At 47.9% G+C, this 22,926-nt stretch overlaps 1 protein-coding gene across 6 annotated transcripts in view; it reads left to right on the forward strand.

The window, feature by feature from the left end:
* LOC106574571 (pericentrin) overlaps positions 1–22,926 on the forward strand; it is a 47,392-nt gene that overhangs the window by 22,219 nt on the left and 2,247 nt on the right. For 2 of the 6 annotated variants that reach the window (XM_082962884.1, XM_082962885.1), the window contains exons 28-55: positions 2,904–3,064; positions 3,205–3,374; positions 3,502–3,671; positions 3,832–3,994; positions 4,092–4,385; positions 4,809–5,041; positions 5,113–5,229; positions 5,414–5,434; positions 5,766–6,002; positions 6,092–6,274; positions 6,416–6,568; positions 6,680–6,850; positions 7,005–7,907; positions 8,856–9,026; positions 9,135–9,312; positions 9,401–9,729; positions 9,822–9,924; positions 10,018–10,196; positions 10,262–10,468; positions 10,543–10,713; positions 10,860–11,059; positions 11,342–12,227; positions 12,350–12,553; positions 12,723–12,896; positions 13,036–13,262; positions 13,354–13,436; positions 13,535–13,685; positions 13,784–13,917. In XM_082962884.1, coding sequence (XP_082819010.1) covers positions 2,904–3,064; positions 3,205–3,374; positions 3,502–3,671; positions 3,832–3,994; positions 4,092–4,385; positions 4,809–5,041; positions 5,113–5,229; positions 5,414–5,434; positions 5,766–6,002; positions 6,092–6,274; positions 6,416–6,568; positions 6,680–6,850; positions 7,005–7,907; positions 8,856–9,026; positions 9,135–9,312; positions 9,401–9,729; positions 9,822–9,924; positions 10,018–10,196; positions 10,262–10,468; positions 10,543–10,713; positions 10,860–11,059; positions 11,342–12,227; positions 12,350–12,553; positions 12,723–12,896; positions 13,036–13,262; positions 13,354–13,436; positions 13,535–13,685; positions 13,784–13,917 — 6,373 coding nt within the window. The remainder of the gene's footprint in view (positions 1–2,903; positions 3,065–3,204; positions 3,375–3,501; positions 3,672–3,831; positions 3,995–4,091; positions 4,386–4,808; positions 5,042–5,112; positions 5,230–5,413; positions 5,435–5,765; positions 6,003–6,091; positions 6,275–6,415; positions 6,569–6,679; positions 6,851–7,004; positions 7,908–8,855; positions 9,027–9,134; positions 9,313–9,400; positions 9,730–9,821; positions 9,925–10,017; positions 10,197–10,261; positions 10,469–10,542; positions 10,714–10,859; positions 11,060–11,341; positions 12,228–12,349; positions 12,554–12,722; positions 12,897–13,035; positions 13,263–13,353; positions 13,437–13,534; positions 13,686–13,783; positions 13,918–22,926) is intronic. The other 4 variants (XR_014380964.1, XM_082962886.1, XM_082962888.1 and 1 more) reach the window with 4 other exon arrangements.

Raw genomic sequence — 22,926 nt, forward strand, 5'->3', positions numbered from 1 at the left:
GAAACAAAAATAGAACTGTTTAGCCATAAGGACCATCGTTATGTTTGGAGGAAAAAGGGGGAGGCTTGCAAGCCAAAGAACACCATCCCAACCGTGACGCACGGGGGTGGCAGCGTCATGTTGTGGGGGTGCTTTGCTGTAGGAGGGACTGGTGCACTTCACAAAATAGATGGCATCATGAGGAAGGATATATTGAAGCAACATCTCAAGACATCAGTCAGGAAGTGAAAGCTTGGTCGCAAATGGGTCTTCCAAATGGACAATGACCCCAAGCATATTTGTGATCATAACTGACCTAAGACAGGGAATTGTTACAAGGGTTAAATGTCAGGAATTGTGAAACTGAGTTTAAATGTATTTGGCTAAGGTGTGTGTAAACTTCTGATTTTCAACTGTACCTATAGAAAAGTAAAAACTCTGCATCCCCAGTGGATATTCTCTGCTGCTGGCCTGCTCTCCAGACACCATCGTATGAGCCTGAAACCACAGACCGGCCAAACTCGCCTTTCTAAAATGAAGTCACTAATAAGTCCTTTTTATTTAATTCTATGTAAGTCACAGCCTACCTGCACTATTTCTACACTATACTGATTTAATACGCTTTACGTCCATACAAGCCTTTTGTGTTGCACTAGAAAATGGTTCTCAATGCATTTCCTTGTAGGCTATAGCCTTAATAATTCATTTCCCTTCCTTCTTTGATTCCCTGTCTGTCTCCTGACCTATTTAGAGTGTTTATATGCTGTTTAATATGACATGTAGTCTATTTGAAATTATGAGTGCTTCTTAATTCACCTTTTCATGTTTATTATAATACTTTTCATTCAAATCATATGGTTTCGTTTCAAAACCAAATGGTAGGTCCAGGTAGTCACAAAAATAAATGGTGTTGGTTAAATAGGGATTTTAATGAAGGGAGCAAATCGTTTTTTTCCCCCTGTGAGTGCAGAGCGGTTTTCAGCGGGAGGAAAGGACATGGTGCTCCAGAGCGGTTTTCAGCGGGAGGAAAGGACATGGTGCGCCAGAGTGGTTTTTAGCGGGAGGAAAGGGCAGAGCGGTTTTTAGCTGGTAGGAAAGGACATGGTGCGCCAGAGTGGTTTTTAGCGGGAGGAAAGGGCAGAGCGGTTTTTAGCTGGTAGGAAAGGACATGGTGCGCCAGAGCGGTTTTTAGCGGGAGGAAAGGGCAGAGCGGTTTTTAGCGGTAGGAAAGGACATGGTGCGCCGGAGCGGTTTTTAGCGGGAGGAAAGGGCAGAGCGGTTTTTAGCGGTAGGAAAGGACATGGTGCGCGTGGAGCGCCAGCATGAGCTCAGAGTGGGATTTCCAATCGCTCAACCACCACTCGCATACTCTGACACACACACACACACTACACACTGTTAGTATGACATTAATTCTGTGGGCAAGACCAGACAAGCCCAACTATCAACAGACCGAGGGAGGGGGGCACAAAGGGAGAAGGAGTGGAGAGGAAACAGGAAAATGAGAGTATGGGAGAGAAGATGGTGATATATAAGAGTAGAGGAGACAGAGGGAAGAGGATGATTGTGGTGGGAGACTTGCAGGAGGAGAATAAAAAGAGGATGATTGTGGTGGGAGACTTGCAGGAGGAGAATAAAAAGAGGATGATTGTGGTGGGAGACTTGCAGGAGGAGAATAAAAAGAGGATGTTTTTTTTATCACTCTTAACATCTAGAAACCCACTCTCACAGCCCTGTGGCTCTTCTAAAGGGATTATCTTCCTCATTAATCTCAATACTAATCCCGTGTGTGTTCTTTCTGGCGTGCACACACTCTGCTGTCTGGCTGTGAATCTCGAATCTCTCATCATGCATAATGGCATTTCAGTTACATGCACATTTGTCCATTTGTTTATTCAAAAATGATTTTCATCCATTCATCCATCCATTCCTCCCAGTATGTTCATCAGTCCAGAGTTCCCAAGCTAACCATGACCGTCAGTCCAGAGTTCCCAAGCTAACCATGACCGTCAGTCCAGAGTTCCCAAGCTAACCATGACCGTCAGTCCAGAGTTCCCAAGCTAACCATGACCGTCAGTCCAGAGTTCCCAAGCTAACCATGACCGTCAGTCCTGCTTTCTATCCAACCTTATTCACAGAGACAATTCCCCCCCCCCCCCCCCCCCCCAGGGGTGTGGGTGTGGGTGTTTCAATAGTGTTTGTTCCATGGATCAGGTAGTGTGGGGTATTTGTGCTCCAACAACTACCCCCCCACCCCCCCTTCCTTAATCTTAAGGGATATGGGGGGGACTGTTGCTAAGGCAACTAGTGTTGGTTGTTAGATGGAGGGAGAAAGAGAGGGAAGAAATTGTAAGAGAACGAGCGAGACTGCGGAAGAGATGGAGAGAGGAGCCAAGTAAAAGCTTTGGGAAGGAGAGGTAAAGGGATTGAGAGAGACGGGGGAGAGGGAAGAAATAGGAGGTAAAAGGAGGGAGGGAGTTCAGATTTCAACTCCCTCCCACTAAATGTGTGTGTTGAAGCAGAGAGTTGCTGCCTGCCAGGCACGCAGGATTACACCATTGTTTGTGTAGCTCTACGTTTGTGTGTGAGAGTGCTTCCTGGAAGGCTAAACAGGCAAATCTTAAACTAATGCTGACTGAAAATGGAGACTGTCCATTTCTCTTTCTCTGATTGGACATTACAAGACACATGGTTCTGCTTTTGGTCCTGTTATGTAAAGGGAGTGTGACGTTGAATGTAACTGTGGTACCTATGACTGGGAGGACAATTCTTTGATCACGTCTAGTGATGACTGGTTTCCTGTCTCTGGTTTCTCTTCTCTCTGGCTCTCAGCTGCACACTGAGGTGTGTGTCTGTCTGTGTCTGTCTGTCTTTGTATCAGTACTGCTGTGCTATGACACTTCTCTCTCTCTGTCTCTCTCTAGCTGCGAGCGGAGGTGGGTAATCTACAGGGGGAGCTGGAGGGGAAGAGATCAGAGATGGAGACCCTGGATACACTCCTTCAACGGCGAGAACGAGAGAGTCAGGAGGGAGGCAACCTCCTCAACATGCTTACTGAGGACCTACACACTGCCAAGGAGGAGAGGTGAGGCTGTCTGGATGAATGTAGGCCTGACAATGATCAGCTAGAGTGTGTATGCTTCATAAAAATAAAAAATAAAAGCCTTCTTTTTTTTAATGCAGTGATTTTGTTGGTCTCGTCTCACTTTCACCTCTGATCCCTAGGCACACTCTCCAGTCAGCCAATGAGAGGCTGAGGAAGGTTCTGATTGAGGTGGTTCTGAGCACCATGGCAATGGAGGAGCTAATTGGCCGCCGGGTCAACGCCTGTGTCGGGGTCAGAGGTCATGATCAGGGTGAAAGGCCAGGAGAGGAAACAACCAATCAGGAGACAGGTGGGTGGCATCTAACAACTGGACCTGTGTCCTTGATACATTTATGACAGGAAGTGAACAAGTACACACTTGGGAAGAAAGGACTGATAACTGTGTGTAATACCTGATCTGTCTCCTCTTTCTGTAGCAGACATGTCGACAGGCGATCTAGATCTCTCTCAGCGTGTGTGTGAGAGCCTTCTACTGGTAGAGTCCCAAACAAACTCTGGAAGAGAGGAAGCAGCCCTGGGAGCCTGCAGCCAACTACGCCATTCTGTGAACACACTCCTGGAGCTCCTCACACGCGCTAGCACACAGGTAACACACACACTAGCTTGTCGGCATGCAGAGTCATCGCTTAATTCACAGTGAACGCTTGAGAGGTTAGTGGGGGGTCAACACAACATTCTATGTGTTGAATTTGCATGAAGCTCAGCCACTGATCTTTGTGTTCCTCTGTCTGTCTCGCTCTCTCTAGTTGGAGGAGTCTTGTTCTGTCCATCTGTCTCTGGAAGAGAGATTTTCCCAGGGCCGTTCAGACTCCTCCCAGATGCTGCTCCAACACCAGATCGTATTGGATCAGCTGGACCAGGAAGCGGGGATAAAGAGCAAGCTCCAGCTGGAGCTCCACAAGGCTGAGGGTCTGTAGAGATACTGTGTGTGTCTCCATGTGTTTTTAGAATCTTTGTAAAAACAGTGTGATATTCATGTATCTGTGTGTATCCTGTCTTTGTGTAGGTCTGTTGGAGGGCTATGTGGCTGAGAAGGCAACTCTGGAAGAATCTCTACAACAAAAGGAGGCTCAGGAAGAACGGCTTGTTGAGGAGCTGGAGGGCCTCCGGGCGCAGCTGCACCAGATGGATGGCCTCACGGCGGAGCTGGAGGGCCTCAGGGTGCAGCTGCACCAGAAGGAAGGCCTCACCTCTGAGCTGGAGGACCTCAGGGTGCAGTTACAGGAGCTCAGCGAGGAGCACAGTCTCCTCCAGCGCCAGAAGGTCCATCTCACCGCCGGACTGGGAGAGAGAGAAAAGGGTGAGGAAGGGGATAGATTGATAAATTGTGGTTTAAGCTAAACTGGGGTTGATCATGTTGCACATGTTTTGTGTACACGTTAAGTCCTGTTCTTAGTTGTCTGTTCTCCCTGTAGGGTCCTGTCAGAGTATAGAGGGGGGCACAGGTTTGTCCCTCAGAGTCCTGTGTGTGTTTGTGCGTTTTATAAACTGCCCCGTCTCATTTCTTATACGGAGTCCAAGGCATGGGGATTAGTGTGTGTGTGTGAGTCGATTTATGCAGTATGGTTTTTTTGTGTGGTTGTATTTGTTTGCTATGACTTGTGGCCAAGTATTTTTTTTGTTTGTTTCCTGACCAATTCTATACTTACCCTTATCTATAGGAAGTGCATGTTTGGAAGGATTGTGTGTGTGTTCCTAACCACCTGTGTGTGTGTGAGTGAAGGCCTCCTCGTTGAGGCAGATCGTCTGGCCCAGGAGAGGCTGTGTGTGCAGCGGCAGGCGGAGAAAGACCGCAGCTCACTGTCTCTGCGCCTCAGGGCTCTGGAGACCGAGCTAGAGGACCAGGAGAACCAGGGCCTCACGGCGGAGCAGCAGCACAGGGCTCAATCAGAGGACCTCCAGCAGCGCATCCAGGCCCTCGAGAAACAGCTCAAACACAACAGGCAGTTTATAGACGTAAGTGTCACGCTGTGGGGAAATGTATGGATGTGTAAAACACACACTTGCCCACACAAGTTTATCTCCAGGAGCAGGCAGTGGAGCGGGAGCATGAGAGAGATGATTTCCAACAAGAGATCAGAAGTCTGGAGGCTCAGCTCAGACAGCCAGCAAGACACACTGCTGGGGCCTGCAAGGGCCAGCGGGTAAGACACACACACACATCCTTACCTTAGTGTATTGGTGTGTGTTAAGTCTTTAATACTGCAGTGTTTAGTCAAGACAATATCTGATGAGTCATTATAGATATTGAATGTTTCTAATGTTTGAGTTCCTGCTCCTGAATGGACCTGTTGCTGACTTTTTGTTTAATTTCATGGAATGCTCTAGATTGAGGACTTGGTTCTGCAGGTATGGAATCTCACCAGTGACTTTTAAAGCTACACCTCGACTCCCCTGCATGCGCCTACCGTGTCTGTGTTGTGATCACACCTGCGCCGCCGCGTCTCTCTCCTTTTCATCTCTCCATCCCCCTTTTCTCCATCTCGCTCTATCATCCTCCCTTCCATCCCTCTGTGCTGTGTGTTGCTGCTCTGTCTCATGGCTTCAGTAGTTGTAGTGGCTGCAGACCCGGAATGGCTTTAGTAAACCCGGCGTACAGCTTAACATGGGAAACCCCATAGTACCCCCGGCAACTGGAGCCCTGACAACCGACATTACCCCCCCTGTGGTTCTTTCTCAGGTGGAGAGCCTTCAAGCCCTCATCAGGGACAAGACAGAAGACCACACCTCCCTGCTGGCAGCCAATCAACAGGTCCAGCTCGAGGTTGCTGAGCGCAATGAGGAGATTGACAAGCTGGCTGGGCGAATTAGGGAGCTGGAACAGGCGTTGCTAAGCAGCTCCGAGAGCAGCAGAGCTGTCAGTCAACTGGAGCAGGAGCTGCACAGAACTCGGCAGAGAGAAGAGGAGCTCACACAGGTAAACTCTATATCTCTCTCACCCTCTCTCACCCTCTCTCACTCTCTCTCTCACTCTCACTCACTCACTCACTCTCACTTCCCCTCCAGGATAAGGAGTCATTGCTGCAGCAGCAGTTGTCAAATCGTCTCCAGATTTCAGCGCTGCAGTCTAAACTGGACGAGACCCGTCACTGTTACCATGACAACAATGCTAGCACCCCCTACCCCATCCAGCTTCTCCGAGACACGTTGGACACCGCACAGCAAGACCTGCAGGACAAGGAGCAACAGGTGTGTGTTTCCAACCTCAACACCTGCTTTAGTGGAAGGCCTAACAGAGCTTCACTGCTACCTGCTGGCTAGTGCATAGAGATCTTTGGCCAGAAGATTAGTTTGCTTGGTTGGATTAATTTGTTAACGTGTGTGTTCTAGGTGTGTGTGTTGGTTGGTCAAATGGAGGAGACTCAGAGAGACCTGACCATAAAAGAGGCGGAGTTAAAACACCTCACACTCCAGCTGGCGCTCCTGACCAATCAGAACACAGATACCATCACCCAGCTTCACGACCAAGCCGCTTCTCTCAAAGTGGGTCTGCTACAGGTTTCAGTCATGCTAGTACTTGTTAGTCCTCTCTTATGCCAACAATGATTGTCCTACTGTGTTCTAAATCTCCTCCCTGTGTCTCTCTCTGTTCAGGAGACCGTTTCAGCCCTTACCTTTCGCCTGGAGGAGAGAGAGCTAGGAGAGGAGAAAGAGGAGGAGAGTCTCCCATCTGCTCTGTTAGAGGAGAAGAATGATGAGATAGACCACCTGACCCAGGAGATACACAAGCTAGAACTGGAGCTGGACACAGCCAGGGACATCACGGTACACACACAGACCTCCATAATCCAGCCCTGTTATATAATGTCATAATCTCTCAGAATTCAAACTACTGTGACCTCAATGTAGTACACACTACACACACAATGGAACTCATTATTTTTGCCTGGACTTGAAGCCATTCTCCTGGTCTCTACAGGCGTTCCAGACAGAAGTTGAAGACCTGCGCTCCCAGGTGGAGCACCTCCGCTGTGACATCATCAGGTTGCGTCAGGACAAGCAGGAAGAGGAGGAGCGGCTTCACGAGGTCATCAGCACGCTACAGGCGGAGCTAAACACCCTTGGCCCCGCCTACCACGAGGTCAGTGACCTATCACAAGAGGGCGACAGTGTTAACCCTTCGGCTGCTCCCAGCCCGGAACCTGCCAACTACCCCCAACCAGAGAGTGGAGGACCGAGAGGAGGAAAGGGCGACAGTCTTAAGCAGGAGATGCGTCTCCACTTCTCTTCTTGTTCTCTCCGTTCTCGTGTGGAGGCCCTGCAGGGGCAGCTGGAGATGACGGTGGGAGAAAAGGAGGCGATGGAGAGACTGCTGCTCTCTCAGGAGGAAGAGTACAGAGGACAGGGGGAGGAGATGGGGAGGAGACTCAGGGAAGAGAGGGAGAGAGGGGATGAGGTAAAGAGAGAACTCATTCTAAAAGAGGCTGAGCTTGAAGAGGTGAGAGCCAGGAAAGAAGGGCTGGAGGAGGAGAGGGATGCAGCTGTGGAGGAGAGTGGTCGCTGGCAGGCTCTTTTCAAGGAGACAAACTCCCTGCGAGGGGAGAAAACTCGGCTAGACTCCCTGGTCCTGGAGCTAAAATCAAGGGTTGAAGAGCGGGAGAAAGAGACTGAAGCCCTTCTTCAGACTGTGGTGGCTGTCGAGACAGCGAATGCAGAACTTTCGTCAGAACGCGAGGCCCTGCGGATGAAGGAGTGCAGACTCCAAGAGGAAATGGAACGCCTCCAGCAGGAAGTGACCTCTCAGAGGGCCTGCCTCCAGGAAGTCAGCTGTCAACTAGAGGAGAGGCGAGCCAACCAGGAGGAGGCTCAGAAGGAAGTGCTGGTAAGTGGCGGCAGCGTCGATCCAATCAGATTGACTCAACATGTGGCATCAATTTAAACACATTTCTTTCTAGCCCAGTAGGAGCAGTGGTATATTTAGTAGTATTAGTTATTTGTAGAATTAGTTGGTAGGTAAAGGTTGACGCACGAAGGATAAGTTGTCTGCTTTGGAAGCCTGCCTTTGATGTTTTCATTCAAACTTAAGTACTCCATTCCATTAAGCCTCTCTAAGCCTAACTTGCAACACTAAGTAGCTTTCACTATTTAGGTATTTTGCTGTCAGCTCAGCTCCCTCTACCACAGCTGGCTATGGTTAAAGAGGGAGAGAGTGAACGAGAGATTGAGTCTTTGGAGAAAAAGCATCTGCTAAATGGTATATTTAAAGAGGGGGAGAGACTAAGAGTGAGCATAAGAGAGAAACTATGAGATGTTGATGTGTTGGCACTCAACAGAAGTGTTACTCACAGAGAAGTGACCTCATCAGAAAGAGGAAGTCAGGAGTGGTCAGAAAACAGCTCCGTGTTGTGAAGTTCTTTCACACTGGCATTTATTTACTTTCTTTCTGAAAATGGAGAATGGAGTATAGTTTTCTTGCCATGTGTTCTGGAATGGGAGTTGCCAAGCACTATTTTATTTAAACACTCTTGGTGAACAGTTTGCTATAGATTTGTGTTTGGGGAAAATGATGGGTGTTGAGTAGGGTTAGTCGTTCAGTGTTGTACACTGCATTTTCTGCACATTGTGGGTAGGAAGGGTAAGGGAGTTGTGTTGGTGTGCATTTTGCACATGTTTCTTGTTGTCTTCAAGGTTTTTAGTGCTGTTCTTGAATGAATCAAAGCCCTGGATAATAGGTTGCAAGAAAGATTTTGTGCAAATAAGACTGATTACATATTTGATGGTGCTGTTGATATTGATCATACTGATGATGATGAAGGCTGTTCTCTTACAGACGTGTGCTGAGGAGACTCTGGCGAAGGCTGACGCTGCCCTGAGACAGAGGGAGGAGGAGCTACAGAGACTAGGGGTGGAGCATCAAGCCCTGGGGGCAGAGTTGGCAGCTGTGAAGGAGGGTCTTTGCTCCAGCACAGAGAGAGCTGAGAAACTACTGGAGGAGGGACAGGTAGTGTGTGTGTGTGTGTGTGTGCGCATTTAAACTGAACATGTAAAATTAATTTTTTTAAGGACTGTAAATAACACTTTTCTCTTATTTCATTCACCTGTCAATCAGACCAAGGACCGGGCCCTGGCTGACCTGGAAACCAATAACCAGCATCTGAAGGCGGAGCTCCGGGGCCTACAGGAAGACCTGGCCGTGCAGCAAGAGGAGCTGGCCTATCAGCAAGGAGAACTGCTGCAGCTCAGACAGACCTGCAACCCGCACAACAGACAGACACACTCATTGAAGGGTGAGTACACATTCAAGCTGCTACACAGACAATGATGTTTCTCTGAGTGCAGAGCTGTTGGTTGACTGTGATCATCTTCCTCCTCCAGACGTCACGCCCAGAGGATTCCAGGACAGTGTGTCTCGCAACGAGTCCCTGAGTTCTCCCGAGGTTCTCCGTCGACTGGACTGTTCTGAGGAGAGAACCAGAGAGGACAGGTTCCACCCCTCTGTTCTCCACGGTTCTAGACTTTCTGACCTCAGTGCTTTAAACAGCACAGGCCTGGAGCTCCAGGCTAAAGCCTCCCCCAGGGGAAGGCAAGACCAGTCCTGCCAAGGGACAATCAGCCCAGAGCTGGGCACACACAGCACCCACTCCCCTGGGTCCATCTCTGCCTCGGACAACCTCTCCATGTTGGACTCAATGGACGCTGACAAGGTAGGTGGAAAAAGTGTTGGGAAAAGTGTCCACACACACACACACACACACACACACACACACATATATATTAAACCTCTCTCACCTGTCAGGTGCATGAGCTGGAAGCCCTGGACCTGACGGCCCCTCCCTCATCTCTTGGCTCCGCCTCTTCTCTGTCTGCAACGGAGTGGGCCAGTGATGGATATGGCAGCAGTAAGTCTGTTTGTCTGTCATTTTGTTGGTCTTGTCTGTCTGTGTTCATGTGTCTAACCTCTCTGTCTCTGTTTCTTTCTCTCGGTCGTGTAGATGTCAGTTCAGAGCTCGGTGTAAGACTCAAGGTAGAGTTGGAGCAGACAGAGAGGCTGGACGCTCAGTTCTTGGAGTACCTGCATTGTCGAGGCATGAACCCCGCAGCCAACACACACACAGGCAGCGCCGCCGGGAGTATGAGCTACAACGACGAACTGTTGTCTCCTGAACTACAGGTATGAACACACACCTTAAATGTTACAAATGAGCCCTACACCAAAATATGTGTGTGTGTTTCCAGGGTCTGTTGAAGAGAGTGTACCAGGAGAGCTGCAGGGTTCTTGCCCTCTCCCAGCATAACGCCCCCTCTAAATACCCCTCATTGGACCCGGCGATCTGTCAGTTAGACTCTAAAGCTCCTCCAATGGGTTGGGAGCAGGAGAAGAGGGCATTACAGGAAACTGTCATCGCTCTGAGAGAACTGCTCTGTCGGATGGCACAGAGACCGGTGAGTGTGTGTGTGTGAGATGTGTGCTTAACTTCTGCATGTGTGCATACTGACCCTCCTGTGTATTTTAACAGGAGAACTCGGTGGATGCTGGTTGGAGCAGAGGGCTGGAGGCTGCAGTAAGGGGTGTGTTTGACTGTGAGAGGGCAGGGCTTCGCTCTGAGCTGCAGGCCTTTCTCTCCTCCCACCCTGAGATAGACTCCATCCACCTCCTCCGTCAGCTGGGAACACTGCTACAGAGACAGGTGTGTGTTTGGAGTGGTCTCCACCAAGGCAGGCCTGTACACTGTTAAAAAAATATATATAAAAAAAAAAGCTTCACTATCTGCTTAGCTTAATTGAAAGGGTTAAATAACGCTCTCCCCTCCCTCGCTCTGCCTCATCGCTCCAGGAGGAGCAGCAGCGTGTTGTGGTGGAGCGTCTGCTCTCTGCAGACAGACACGGTCTGCAGCTGCAGCACTCCCAGGGGGAGGAGTCATCTAAAAGGGAGGTGTTATCCAGGCTGAGGGCGGAACTAGAGGAGAGCAGAGAACGACTTAACTCCTCCCACAGCACCCAGCAGGAACTACAAAACGAGATCCGCAAACTCAGGTATACATACATACATACATACATACCTACATGGTGACTTGCCTGCCATGTGATTATAATTGGACATTTTATCAGTTAAACCTGAAACGCACCAAGGTTAAACATGGTGCCTTTCAGGTTTAACTGATAAAATGTCCAATTATAATCACATGGCAGGCAAGTCACCAAGTTCACTCAAATGATCGATGTTCAGCGGTCATATAACACTTCAAACCAATGCCCAATACTACTGCCATATGCACACACATTAATAAAAATACTGATGTGTGTGTCCTCTCCCAGGCTGTGTATAGAGGACTGTGAGGAGGCTGTAAGGAGGGAGGAGACCAGAGTCCAGGAGCTACAGCAGGAGCTGGACCAGGAGAGAACTCACACACACCTCCGGGAGAAGGAAGAGGAGCAGCAGAGATCAGAGGTCGTGACCCTGAGGGGTCAGCTGGACCAGGAGAGGACGACCTGTAGTAACCTCCGACAGGAACTCCAGATAGAAATCTCCCGCGGCCACCTCCTCCAATCACAGCTCGACACACGGCTAGCCGATGCCCACAAGGAGCTGGAGGAGGAGCGTGCCCGTTCCGCCCGGCAACTCGACACTTTCCAGTCACAGGAAAAGAATCGGCTGGAACACTTCCTGAAAGAGGCTGAGTCCCGCCTAGCCGACGCCCACGTGAAGGAACTGGAGGAGGAACGGGAGCGCTCCGCCCGGCGTCTCGATGACATCACACTCAGACAAGAAGCGGACGCGTCCCGAGACAGGAAGTTCATCTCAGAGCTCCGCTCTCAACTGGAGCAGGAGAAGAGGCAGGGGGAGGAGCTAGCCACCGTGACAGACGGGCTGAGGGCGGAACTTCTGCAGAAACGGAGGAGAGTAGAGGAGGAAGAGAGGAAGAGGAGAGAGGAGGCACAGAGAGATCAGGATGCTGCAGCCTGCCTCCGAGTTACTATGGAGACACTCAAGGAGCAGAAGCAGGAGGCTAGTCGAGCATTGGAGACGGAGAGAGAGCGTTCTGGTCGCTTAGGGGTGGAGCTCAATGTGCTGAGGGAGAGGCTTCGATCGGTCAATGATGAGGAGAGGGAGCGGGAGCAACAGAGGGAGAGGAGGAGGAGGAGGGAGAGACAGGAGCAGACGGTGAGGGAGAGGCGACACGAGAGAACCAGCAACAAACTGGTGAGATTTTCACAACATTTTAGCATTGCCTGTCTGACTTGTAATACAACAGTGTCTCAGCCACTTATATGCCATCTTTTTCTTGTTTACTTTCCTGTTTTCTCTTCCCTCTCTCTCTGCAGTGTGAATTGGAGTTATTGCGGCAGCAGGACCAGCAGAGGATGAGAGATCTCCAGCAGACTCTGGCTGAGCTAGAGAGGGAGGAGAGGGAGATGGCCACAGAGAGACTGTCCAACCGACACCAGCACAACTCCAGCCCACTCCAACCCAAGAATAACACCTCGACTGGGCCAGACCAGACCAGCACAGCCCTATACAACCACCAGGTACCAGAAATGGCTGATCATAGCTAGGCCCATGCATAGCAACATGAAGCACTGGGAGATGTGCTACACGGCAGTGTTTTAAATGTATTTATGGTGTTTGGGGGGGATTTGTGACGACAATAAATGAGTTTTATAAGGACCATGATAACCAATTTCTCTCTCCCTGCAGTCTTCCTCGGCACTGCGGGAGAGTTTGTCGAGGGAGAACTCTGACCTGTCGGCCCGCGTGAAGGAGCTGAGTCAGGAGAGGGTTAACCTGAAACACACCCTGTCCTGTCTGGAACGACAGCTACGACAGGCAGAGACTGACAACCGACCCAGCACTGACCTCAGCAACAGCAAGGTGAGCCACACGCGCAAACTAACAAACTCACGCACACACACACTCGACCTCTGGGCTGAAAGTCCCCATGGATCGTCTGGTGTGAAGTCCCTTGTCTTGACGTCCCTTTAACCCTGTGTTTGTGTTTCTGTCCCTCTAGTTCCAGCAACTGTATGAGCGCTATCTACGGGCTGAGAGCTTTAGGAAGTCTCTGGTCTACCAGAAGCGCTACCTCCTGCTGCTGCTGGGGGGTTTTCAGGACTGTGAACAGGCAACTCTCTGTCTTATCGCTCAGATGGGGGCGCACCCCTCGCCCCCCCACGCCCACACACACTCTCCCCTCTCACGCTTCAGAGCTGCAGTACGAGCTGTCATCGCCATCTCACGGTGGGTTATATTGCTCGTGTGGGTGGGTGTTATATGTTAGAGCAATGGGTAATTGTGTCATGCATGTTAGCCCTTCCCTGTCCTTCTCCAGACTGAAGTTCCTGACCAGGAAGTGGCAGAGAGTCGTCAGGAGAGGAGTTACAACAACTGTCACTGTCAACGGACACAGCACAGGTGCGTGTGAGACATCCTGAGCGATGAAGATGGGATTACCAAGGTCACACAGGCAAAGTACATCGACTGTTTTTGTAACCTTTCTATTTCTCTCTCAGCTTCCAGGACTGAGGTTTTGAGGCAGCAACAGCCACTGGCCAATCACAACTCCTCTCCACCTACTAGAGACAGCAGCCCCACCCGTAAGGGTGTGGTCTCACCAATGAAATCACCCTTCAGGCTGCAAAACCGGGTACTGCTCCTTCCAACGTAAACATCCATTCATTTGAGGGGAAATCTCTTAACGACATGGCTTGAGATTTAATTTCTTTCCTTTTCTCTCTTCCTCTTTTCTCTTATCCCCCTAGAGTGTACTCCAACCCGGCCCTGTCCTCTGAGTGTGCTCCGTCCAGTGTTCTGTCCCAGGATGCCGAGCGGTCTCTGACAGACTACATCCACCACCTGGAGAACGTACAGCAACGCCTGGGGGCTGCACGTCCAGGTACACACACACACCCTGGTTACACTTAATGGTTGGGCACACTCACTGAATGAGATGGGGGGGGGGCGATCAGAGGTGACAGGGAGAAAGAGGGGCTTTAGTTTGGTGATGGCATCGTACCACGGCGAGTCCACTACCCACAATCCCTGGGTTAGGGGACGGCATTGTTACCATGGACACACTTCCTCTCTAACAAACTGATCAATCAATTTCACCACCTCCAATCCCATCTCCTGACCCAGTTAGCAGGGATTACTTGTTTAATTCATGTTTTTAAGTATCCCTATATTTCTGTTATTACGGGGCTATCACTCAGTCAAGAGTGCGCCTGCGCAGGACGTCTGTTCGTTGATGGACCTAGCCGAGAGTGCAATGGCTACCTTGTAGTGTGTTCATACGGTATAGTAAACTTTGTTAAACTGGAACCTTGTCGTTGTCATTTCGAGTTAACATTAGTAGCAGAGGATGGCTAATAACTACAATGTGCCACCTCGCTTCGATGAGAAGAGGTCGTACGAAAGTTGGAAAAATGTACTTGGAATCTGGACACGGGTTACTAATCTGGACGCGAAAAAGCAAGCACTTGCGGTGGTATTATCGCTCGAGGGAAGAGCGAGAGATACAGCACTGGAAATATCCGTTGAGGATTTGAACAATGATGATGGTATGGGAACTTTGATCAGAGCACTGGATTCTGTATTTCTTAAAGAAGAGAAAGACCGTGCCTATGAGGCATATTCAAACTTTGACAGTGTTCAATCAAAATCAATCAATCAATCAAATTTATTTTTATATAGCCCTTCGTACATCAGCTGATATCTCAAAGTGCTGTACAGAAACCCAGCCTAAAACCCCAAACAGCAAGCAAAGCATGTGAAAGAAGCACGGTGGCTAGGAAAAACTCCCTAGGAAAAACTCCCTAGAAAGGCCAAAAACCTAGGAAGAAACCTAGAGAGGAACCAGGCTATGAGGGGTGGCCAGTCCTCTTCTGGCTGTGCTGGGTGGATATTATAACAGAACATGGTCAAGATGTTAAAATGTTCATAAATGACCAGCATGGTCAAATAATAATAATCATAGTAGTTGTCGAGGGTGCAACAAGCACGTCCGGTGAACAGGTCAGGGTTCCATAGCCGCAGGCAGAACAGTTGAAACTGGAGCAGTAGCACGGCCAGGTGGACTGGGGACAGTCATCATACCAGGTAGTCCTGAGGCATGGTCCTAGGGCTCAGGTCCTCCGAGAGAAAGACAGAAAGAGAGAATTAGAGAGAGCATATTTAAATTCACACAGGACACCGGATAAGACAAGAGAAATACTCCAGATGTAACAGACTGACCCTAGCCCCCGACACATAAACTACTGCAGCATAAATACTGGAGGCTGAGACAGGAGGGATCAGAAGACACTGTGGCCCCATCCGATGATACCCCCGGACAGGGCCAAACAGGCAGGATATAACCCCACCCACTTTGCCAAAGCACAGCCCCCACACCACTAGAGGGATGTCTCCAACCACCAACTTTCCGTCCTAAGACAAGGCCGAGTATAGCCCACAACGATCTCCGCCATGGCACAACCCAAGGGGGGGCGCCAACCCAGACAGGAAGACCACGTCAGTGACTCAACCCACTCCCATGGACGGCATGGAAGAACACCAGTAAGCCAGTGACTCAGCCCCTGTAAAAGGGTTAGAGGCAGAGAATCCCAGTGGAAAGAGGGGAACCGGCAAGGCAGAGACAGCAAGGGCGGTTCGTTGCTCCAGCCTTTCCGTTCACCTTCACACTCCTGGGCCAGACTATACTTAATCATAGGACCTACTGAAGAGATAAGTCTTCAGTAAAGACTTAAAGGTTGAGACTGAGTCTGCGTCTCTCACATTGGTAGGCAGACCATTCCATAAAAATGGAGCTCTATAGGAGAAAGCCCTACCTCCAGCCGTTTGCTTAGAAATTCTAGGGACAATTAGGAGGCCTGCGTCTTGTGACCGTAGCGTACGTGTAGGTATGTACGGCAGGACCAAATCGGAAAGATAGGTAGGAGCAAGCCCATGTAATGCTTTGTAGGTTAGCAGTAAAACCTTGAAATCAGCCCTTGCCTTAACAGGAAGCCAGTGTAGGGAGGCTAGCACTGGAGTAATATGATCACATTTTTTGGTTCTAGTCAGGATTCTAGCAGCCGTATTTAGCACTAACTGAAGTTTATTTAGTGCTTTATCCGGGTAGCCGGAAAGTAGAGCATTGCAGTAGTCCAGCCTAGAAGTAACAAAAGCATGGATTAATTTTTCTGCGTCATTTTTGGACAGAAAGTTTCTGATTTTTGCAATGTTACGTAGATGGAAAAAAGCTGTCCTTGAAACAGTCTTGATATGTTCTTCAAAAGAGAGATCAGGGTCCAGAGTAACGCCGAGGTCCTTCACAGTTTTATTTGAGACGACTGTACAACCATCCAGATTAATTGTCAGATTCAACAGAAGATCTCTTTGTTTCTTGGGACCTAGAACAAGCATCTCTGTTTTGTCCGAGTTTAAAAGTAGAAAGTTTGCAGCCATCCACTTCTTTATGTCTGAAACACAGGCTTCTAGCGAGGGCAATTTTGGGGCTTCACCATGTTTCATTGAAATGTACAGCTGTGTGTCGTCCGCATAGCAGTGATATTTAACATTATGTTTTCGAATGACATCCCCAAGAGGTAAAATATATAGTGAAAACAATAGTGGTCCTAAAACGGAACCTTGAGGAACACCGAAATTTACAGTTGATTTGTCAGAGGACAAACCATTCACAGAGACAAACTGATATCTTTCCGACAGATAAGATCTAAACCAGGCCAGAACTTGTCCATGTAGACCAATTTGGGTTTCCAATCTCTCCAAAAGAATGTGGTGATCGATGGTATCAAAAGCGGCACTAAGATCTAGGAGCACGAGGACAGATGCAGAGCCTCGGTCTGACGTCATTAAAAGGTAATTTACCACCTTCACAAGTGCAGTCTCAGTGCTATGATGGGGTCTAAAACCAGACTGAAGCGTTTCGTATACATTGTTTGTCTTCAGGAAGGCAGTGAGTAGCTGTGCAACAGCTTTTTCTAAAATTTTTTAGAGGAATGGAAGATTCGATATAGGCCGATAGTTTTTTTATAATTTCTGGATCAAGATTCGGCTTTTTCAAGAGAGGCTTTATTACTGCCACTTTTAGTGAGCTTGGTACACATCCGGTGGATAGAGAGCCGTTTATTATGTTCAACATAGGAGGGCCAAGCACAGGAAGCAGCTCTTTCAGTAGTTTAGTTGGAATAGGGTCCAGTATGCAGCTTGAGGGTTTGGAGGCCATGATTATTTTCATCATTGTGTCAAGAGATATAGTACTTGATCCTAGGTCCTGGCAGAGTTGTGTAGACTCAGGACAATGGAGCTTTGGAGGAATACCCAGATTTAAAGAGGAGTCTGTAATTTGCTTTCTAATGATCATGATCTTTTCCTCAAAGAAGTTCATAAATGTATTACTGCTGAAGTGAAAGCCATCCTCCATTTGCGAAGGCTGCTTTTTAGTTAGCTTTGCGACAGTATCAAAAATAAATTTCGGAATGTTCTTATTTTCCTCAATTAAGTTGGAAAAATAGGATGATCGAGCAGCAGTGAGGGCTCTTCGATACTGCACGGTACTGTCTTTCCAAGCTAGTCGGAAGACTTCCAGTTTGGTGTGGCGCCATTTCCGTTCCAATTTTCTGGAAGCTTGCTTCAGAGCTCGTGTATTTTCTGTATACCAGGGAGCTAGTTTCTTATGACAGATGTTTTTAGGGGTGCAACTGCATCTAGGGTATTGCGCAAGGTTAAATTGAGTTCCTCAGTTAGGTGGTTAACTGATTTTTGTCCTCTGACGTCCTTGGGTAGGCAGAGGCAGTCTGGAAGGGCATCAAGGAATCTTTGGGTTGTCTGAGAATTTATAGCACGACTTTTAATGCTCCTTGGTTGGGATCTGAGCAGATTATTTGTTGCAATTGCAAACGTAATAAAATGGTGGTCCGATAGTCCAGGATTATGAGGAAAAACATTAAGATCCACAACATTTATTCCATGGGACAAAACTAGGTCCAGAGTATGACTGTGGCAGTGAGTAGGTCCAGAGACATGTTGGACAAAACCCACTGAGTCGATGATGGCTCCGAAAGCCTTTTGGAGTGGGTCTGTGGACTTTTCCATGTGAATGTTAAAGTCACCAAAAATTTGAATATTATCTGCTATGACTACAAGATCCGATAGGAATTCAGGGAACTCAGTGAGGAACACTGCATATGGCCCAGGAGGCCTGTAAACAGTAGCTATAAAAAGTGAGTGAGTAGGCTGCATAGATTTCATGACTAGAAGCTCAAAAGACGAAAACGTCATTGTTTTTTTTTTTTGTAAATTGAAATTTGCTATCGTAAATGTTAGCAACACCTCCGCCTTTGCCGGATGCACGGGGGGGTATGGTCACTAGTGTAACCAGGGGGTGAGGCCTCATTTAACACAGTAAATTCATCAGGCTTAAGCCATGTTTCAGTCAGGCCAATCACATCAAGATTATTATCAGTGATTAGTTCATTGACTATAACTGCCTTGGAAGTGAGGGATCTAACATTAAGTAACCCAATTTTGAGATGTGAGGTATCACAATCTCTTTCAATAATGGCAGGAATGGAGGAGGTCTTTATACTAGTGAGATTGCTAAAGCGAACACCGCCATTTTTAATTTTGCCCAACCTAGATCGAGGCACAGACACGGTCTCAATGGGGAAAGCAGAGCTGACTACGCTGACTGTGCTAGTGGCAGACTCCACTAAGCTGGCAGGCTGGCTAACAGCCTGCTGCCTGGCCTGCACCCTATCTCATTGTGGAGCTAGAGGAGTTAGAGCCCTGTCTATGTTCGTAGATAAGATGGAGTCCGTCACTCCTCAACAGGCCAGGCTTGGTCCTGTTTGTGGGTGAGTCCCAGAAAGAGGGCCAATTATCTACAAATTCTATCTTTTGGGAGGGGCAGAAAACAGTTTTCAACCAGCGATTGAGTTGTGAGACTCTGCTGTAGAGCTCATCACTCCCCCTAACTGGGAGGGGGCCAGAGACAATTAATCGATGCCGACACATCTTTCTAGCTGATTTACACGCTGAAGCTATGTTGCGCTTGGTGACCTCTGACTGTTTCATCCTAACATCGTTGGTGCCGACGTGGATAACAATATCTCTATACTCTCTACACTCGCCAGTTTTAGCTTTAGCCAGCACCGTCTTTAGATTCGCCTTAACGTCGGTAGCCCTGCCCCCTGGTAAACAGTGTATGATCGCTGGATGATTAGTTTTAAGTCTAATACTGCGGGTAATGGAGTCGCCAATGACTAGGGTTTTCAATTTGTCAGAGCTAATGGTGGGAGCCGTCGGTGTCTCAGACCCCACAACGGGAGGAGTAGAGACCAGAGAAGTCTCGGCCTCCGACTCCGACTCGCTGCTTAATGGGGAGAACCGGTTGAAAGTTTCTGTCGGGTGAATAAGCGACACCGGTTGAGCATTCCTACAGCGTTTCCCTCCAGAAGCCATGAGAAAGTTGTCCGGCTGCGGGGACCGTGCGAGGGGGTTTATACTAACGTTACTATCTGTACTTACTGGTGGCACAGACGCTGTTTCATCCTTTCCTACACTGAAATTACCCTTGCCTAACGATTGCGTCTGAAGCTGGGCTTGCAGCACAGCTATCCTTGCCGTTAGGCGATCGTTCTCCTGTATATTATAAGTACAACGACTGCAATTAGAAGGCATCATGTTAATGTTACTTAGCTTCGGCTGTTTGAAGTCCTGACGAACCATGTCCAGATAAAACCTCCGGGGTGAAAAAGTTGAGTGAGGGAAAAAGTAAAAATATACGGTAATGAAAAAGTAAAAAACCGTCAGGTAGCAAAGTAAGATCGGCACCAAAACGCACAGCAGCGTAAACAAGTCTGCAAGTTGTGACCGGAAACAGAGTCAATGTTACGAGAGATATTTCGGTTGCAATAACGGACTACATCATTGATTTCGAACAGAGGTACAATAGGATGCGCAAGTACGACATGGTTCTCCCGGATGCAGTTAGCGTTCAAATTGCTAGATACTGCCTGTCTAGATGGTAGGGAGAAACAGTTGGCTTTGACTGCTTGTACTGTACTGACTTTTGCATCAATGAAGTCGGCACTAAAAATATTTTTGGGTGTAAAGACGTCTGTCGCGCCGTTAACAGATGGAATGCAAGTGAGTGACGGAGCATATTTCACCGAGCAGCAGAGAAAAGGCGCCAAAAAGTCACTTTCTCAAGACGGCGCCATTTCCCGGCGCAAATCCACTGGACAAATATGGAAGGAGATCAAAATGTGCTATTTGTCAAAGCACTTACCATTGGGTTAAAGACTGTCCTCATAAAAATGAACAAGTTAAACTAACAGAGGAAAATGTAAACACAGAGAGAGAGCAGTGTAACATTACACTGTTTTCAAATGAATCTGCTTCTGATACTGAGATTTTTATAGTTGAATCGTTTAGGATCTGCTGTGATTGATACTGCATGTACACGGACAGTGTGTGGTGCAAAATGGCTTGATAGCTATGTCAGTGAACTAAATATGAAAGAAGTACAAAATATGATTGACACACCAAGCAACAGAGCGTTCAAATTTGGAGATGGGAGAATTGTCCATCCTACCAAGAGTTAAGATACCAGCAAAAATTGGTCAGACAAAGTGTCACATTGAAACAGACGTGGTCCCTACAGATGTCCCCTTACTATTAAGCAAAGCTTCCCTCAAGAAGGCAGGGGCTGTCTAGACATAAAAAATGGCAAAGCAGTGATGTTTAAACAACCAGTGACTCTTGAACTTACTACCTCAGGCCAGTATTGTGTAAACAATTTAGACAAAGACATCACACAGAGTCCATGCAAAAATGAGATTCTGACGGACACAGAGCACATGGAGATTCTGACAGTCACAGAGAACATGAACACAAAAGAAAAACACAAAGTATTGTTAAAGCTTCACAAACAGTTTGGACATGCTACAGTTGAGACTTCAGAAGTTACTCAGCGGTTCAGGGAATAATGATGAGAGTATTTCCATTCTACAGCAGATGGTTAACAGTTGTGAGATGTCAAAAATACAGTAAACCTAAGCCCAAACCAGGTGTTGGTTTGCCACTAGCTTCCAAATACAATGAAACAGTGGCTGTAGATCTACATGAGTTAGCACCAAGTGTGTGGTACCTTCACATAATCGACCACTTCACACGCTTCAGCGCTGGAAGCATTGTGAATACAAAGAAACACAGTGACATCGTCAAGCACTTCATTCATTCCTGGATATGTGTGCATGGCCCACCCCAGAAATTGTACAGTGACAATGGAGGAGAATTCAATAATAATGAAATAAGAGAAATGGCTGAGAACTTCTACATGGAAGTAAAGACAACTGCTGCATACAGTCCATGGAGCAATGGACTTCTGGAGAGACACAATCAAACACTCACAGAGATCATGCTGAAAGTGAAGCAAGACAATGGATGTGACTGGAACACAGCCCTAGATTGGGCTTTGATGGCAAACTCAATGCACAATGTTCATGGTTACAGCCCATACCAACTAGTGTTCGGGCAGAACCCTAATCTTCCCTCTGTACTGGTTGACAAGCCACCAGCACTAGAAGGGGCCAGTGTGAGTGCATGGGTGGGACAGCACCTTTCAGCACTACATGCAGAGAGAAAAGCGTTCACTGAAGCAGAGTGCTCAGAAAGAATTCGCAGGGCTCTGCGTAAACAGCTACGACCCGCCGATGAGAAGTACGAAACTGGAAACAAAGTGTACAACAAACGGGTTGACTATTAAGAGTGGAAAGGACCGGGAGTAGTCATTGGCCAAGATGGTGTGGTGATATTTGTGAGGCACGGAGGCATCATTGTCAGGGTGCATCACTCAAGATTGCGGAAAGTAAAGGATCAACAAGATAGAGGGGCTGTTGCTGAGAATCATCCTAATGAAAAGGAGACAGTAACAGACACAAACCTACCAGATGTCACATCCAATGATATGGACACTGAAACTGACACAGGAAATGAAGCAGAGACCTTCAAACATGCCACAGATAACACTGTTGAGGGTTCAAATGAGGAAAACATTCAACAACAGCCACATGTGTTAAGACAACATGGATGTCCCAATCTGAAAACTGGACAAACTGTTAAATACATGAGAAAGTGGTATTCCACATACAGCAACCGTCATTGGACGAGCAGGAAAAGCCAAAGGAAAACACCAGAACTGGTACAACTTGCAGTACTCTGAACAGGGTCAGCTGACCTGTCACTTGTACATAATCTCAGAATTGTAACAATGGAAAAACAGAATGACATTCAAAATGATGATGTACTTGAAACAAAGGACGTGTCATTTGACTCAGCTAAGCTAGATGAGCTCAGTAATTGGAGGGAAAATTGAGTGTTTGAGGAAGTTAAAGACATTGGCCAAAAATGTGTCTCAACAAGGTGGGTGTGTACCCTTAAAGAATCCTTAACTGGAATAGTGCCTAAAGCACGTCTAGTGGCTAGAGGTTTAGAGGAGCTGGCTGCTAAACAACTCACAAACGACTCATCTAGTGGCTAGAGGTTTAGAGGAGCTGGCTGCTAAACAACTCCCAAACGACTCACCGACATGCGCCTCAGAGTCACTCAGATTGCTGATGTCAGTGATCTGCCAGAAAAAATTGTAACTTAATTCCATAGACATCAAATCTGCATTTTTGCAGGGAACAGAGCTGTCAAGGGACATTCACATCCGACCTCCGCCTGAAGCTAAATGCGAAGGAACACTGTGGAAACTAAAAAAGAGTGTGTATGGACTGGCAGATGCATCACTCTACTGGTACAACAAAGTCAATGCAACAATGCTGAATACAGGTGGAAAACGGTCACAAGTGGATCCTGCAGTCTTCTATTGGCTTGATCAAAACTGCAATGTGACTGG

Source organism: Salmo salar, chromosome 16 (genome assembly GCF_965601325.2).
Source record: "Salmo salar chromosome 16, fSalSal1, whole genome shotgun sequence".
Taxonomy (NCBI): Eukaryota; Metazoa; Chordata; class Actinopteri; order Salmoniformes; family Salmonidae; genus Salmo; species Salmo salar.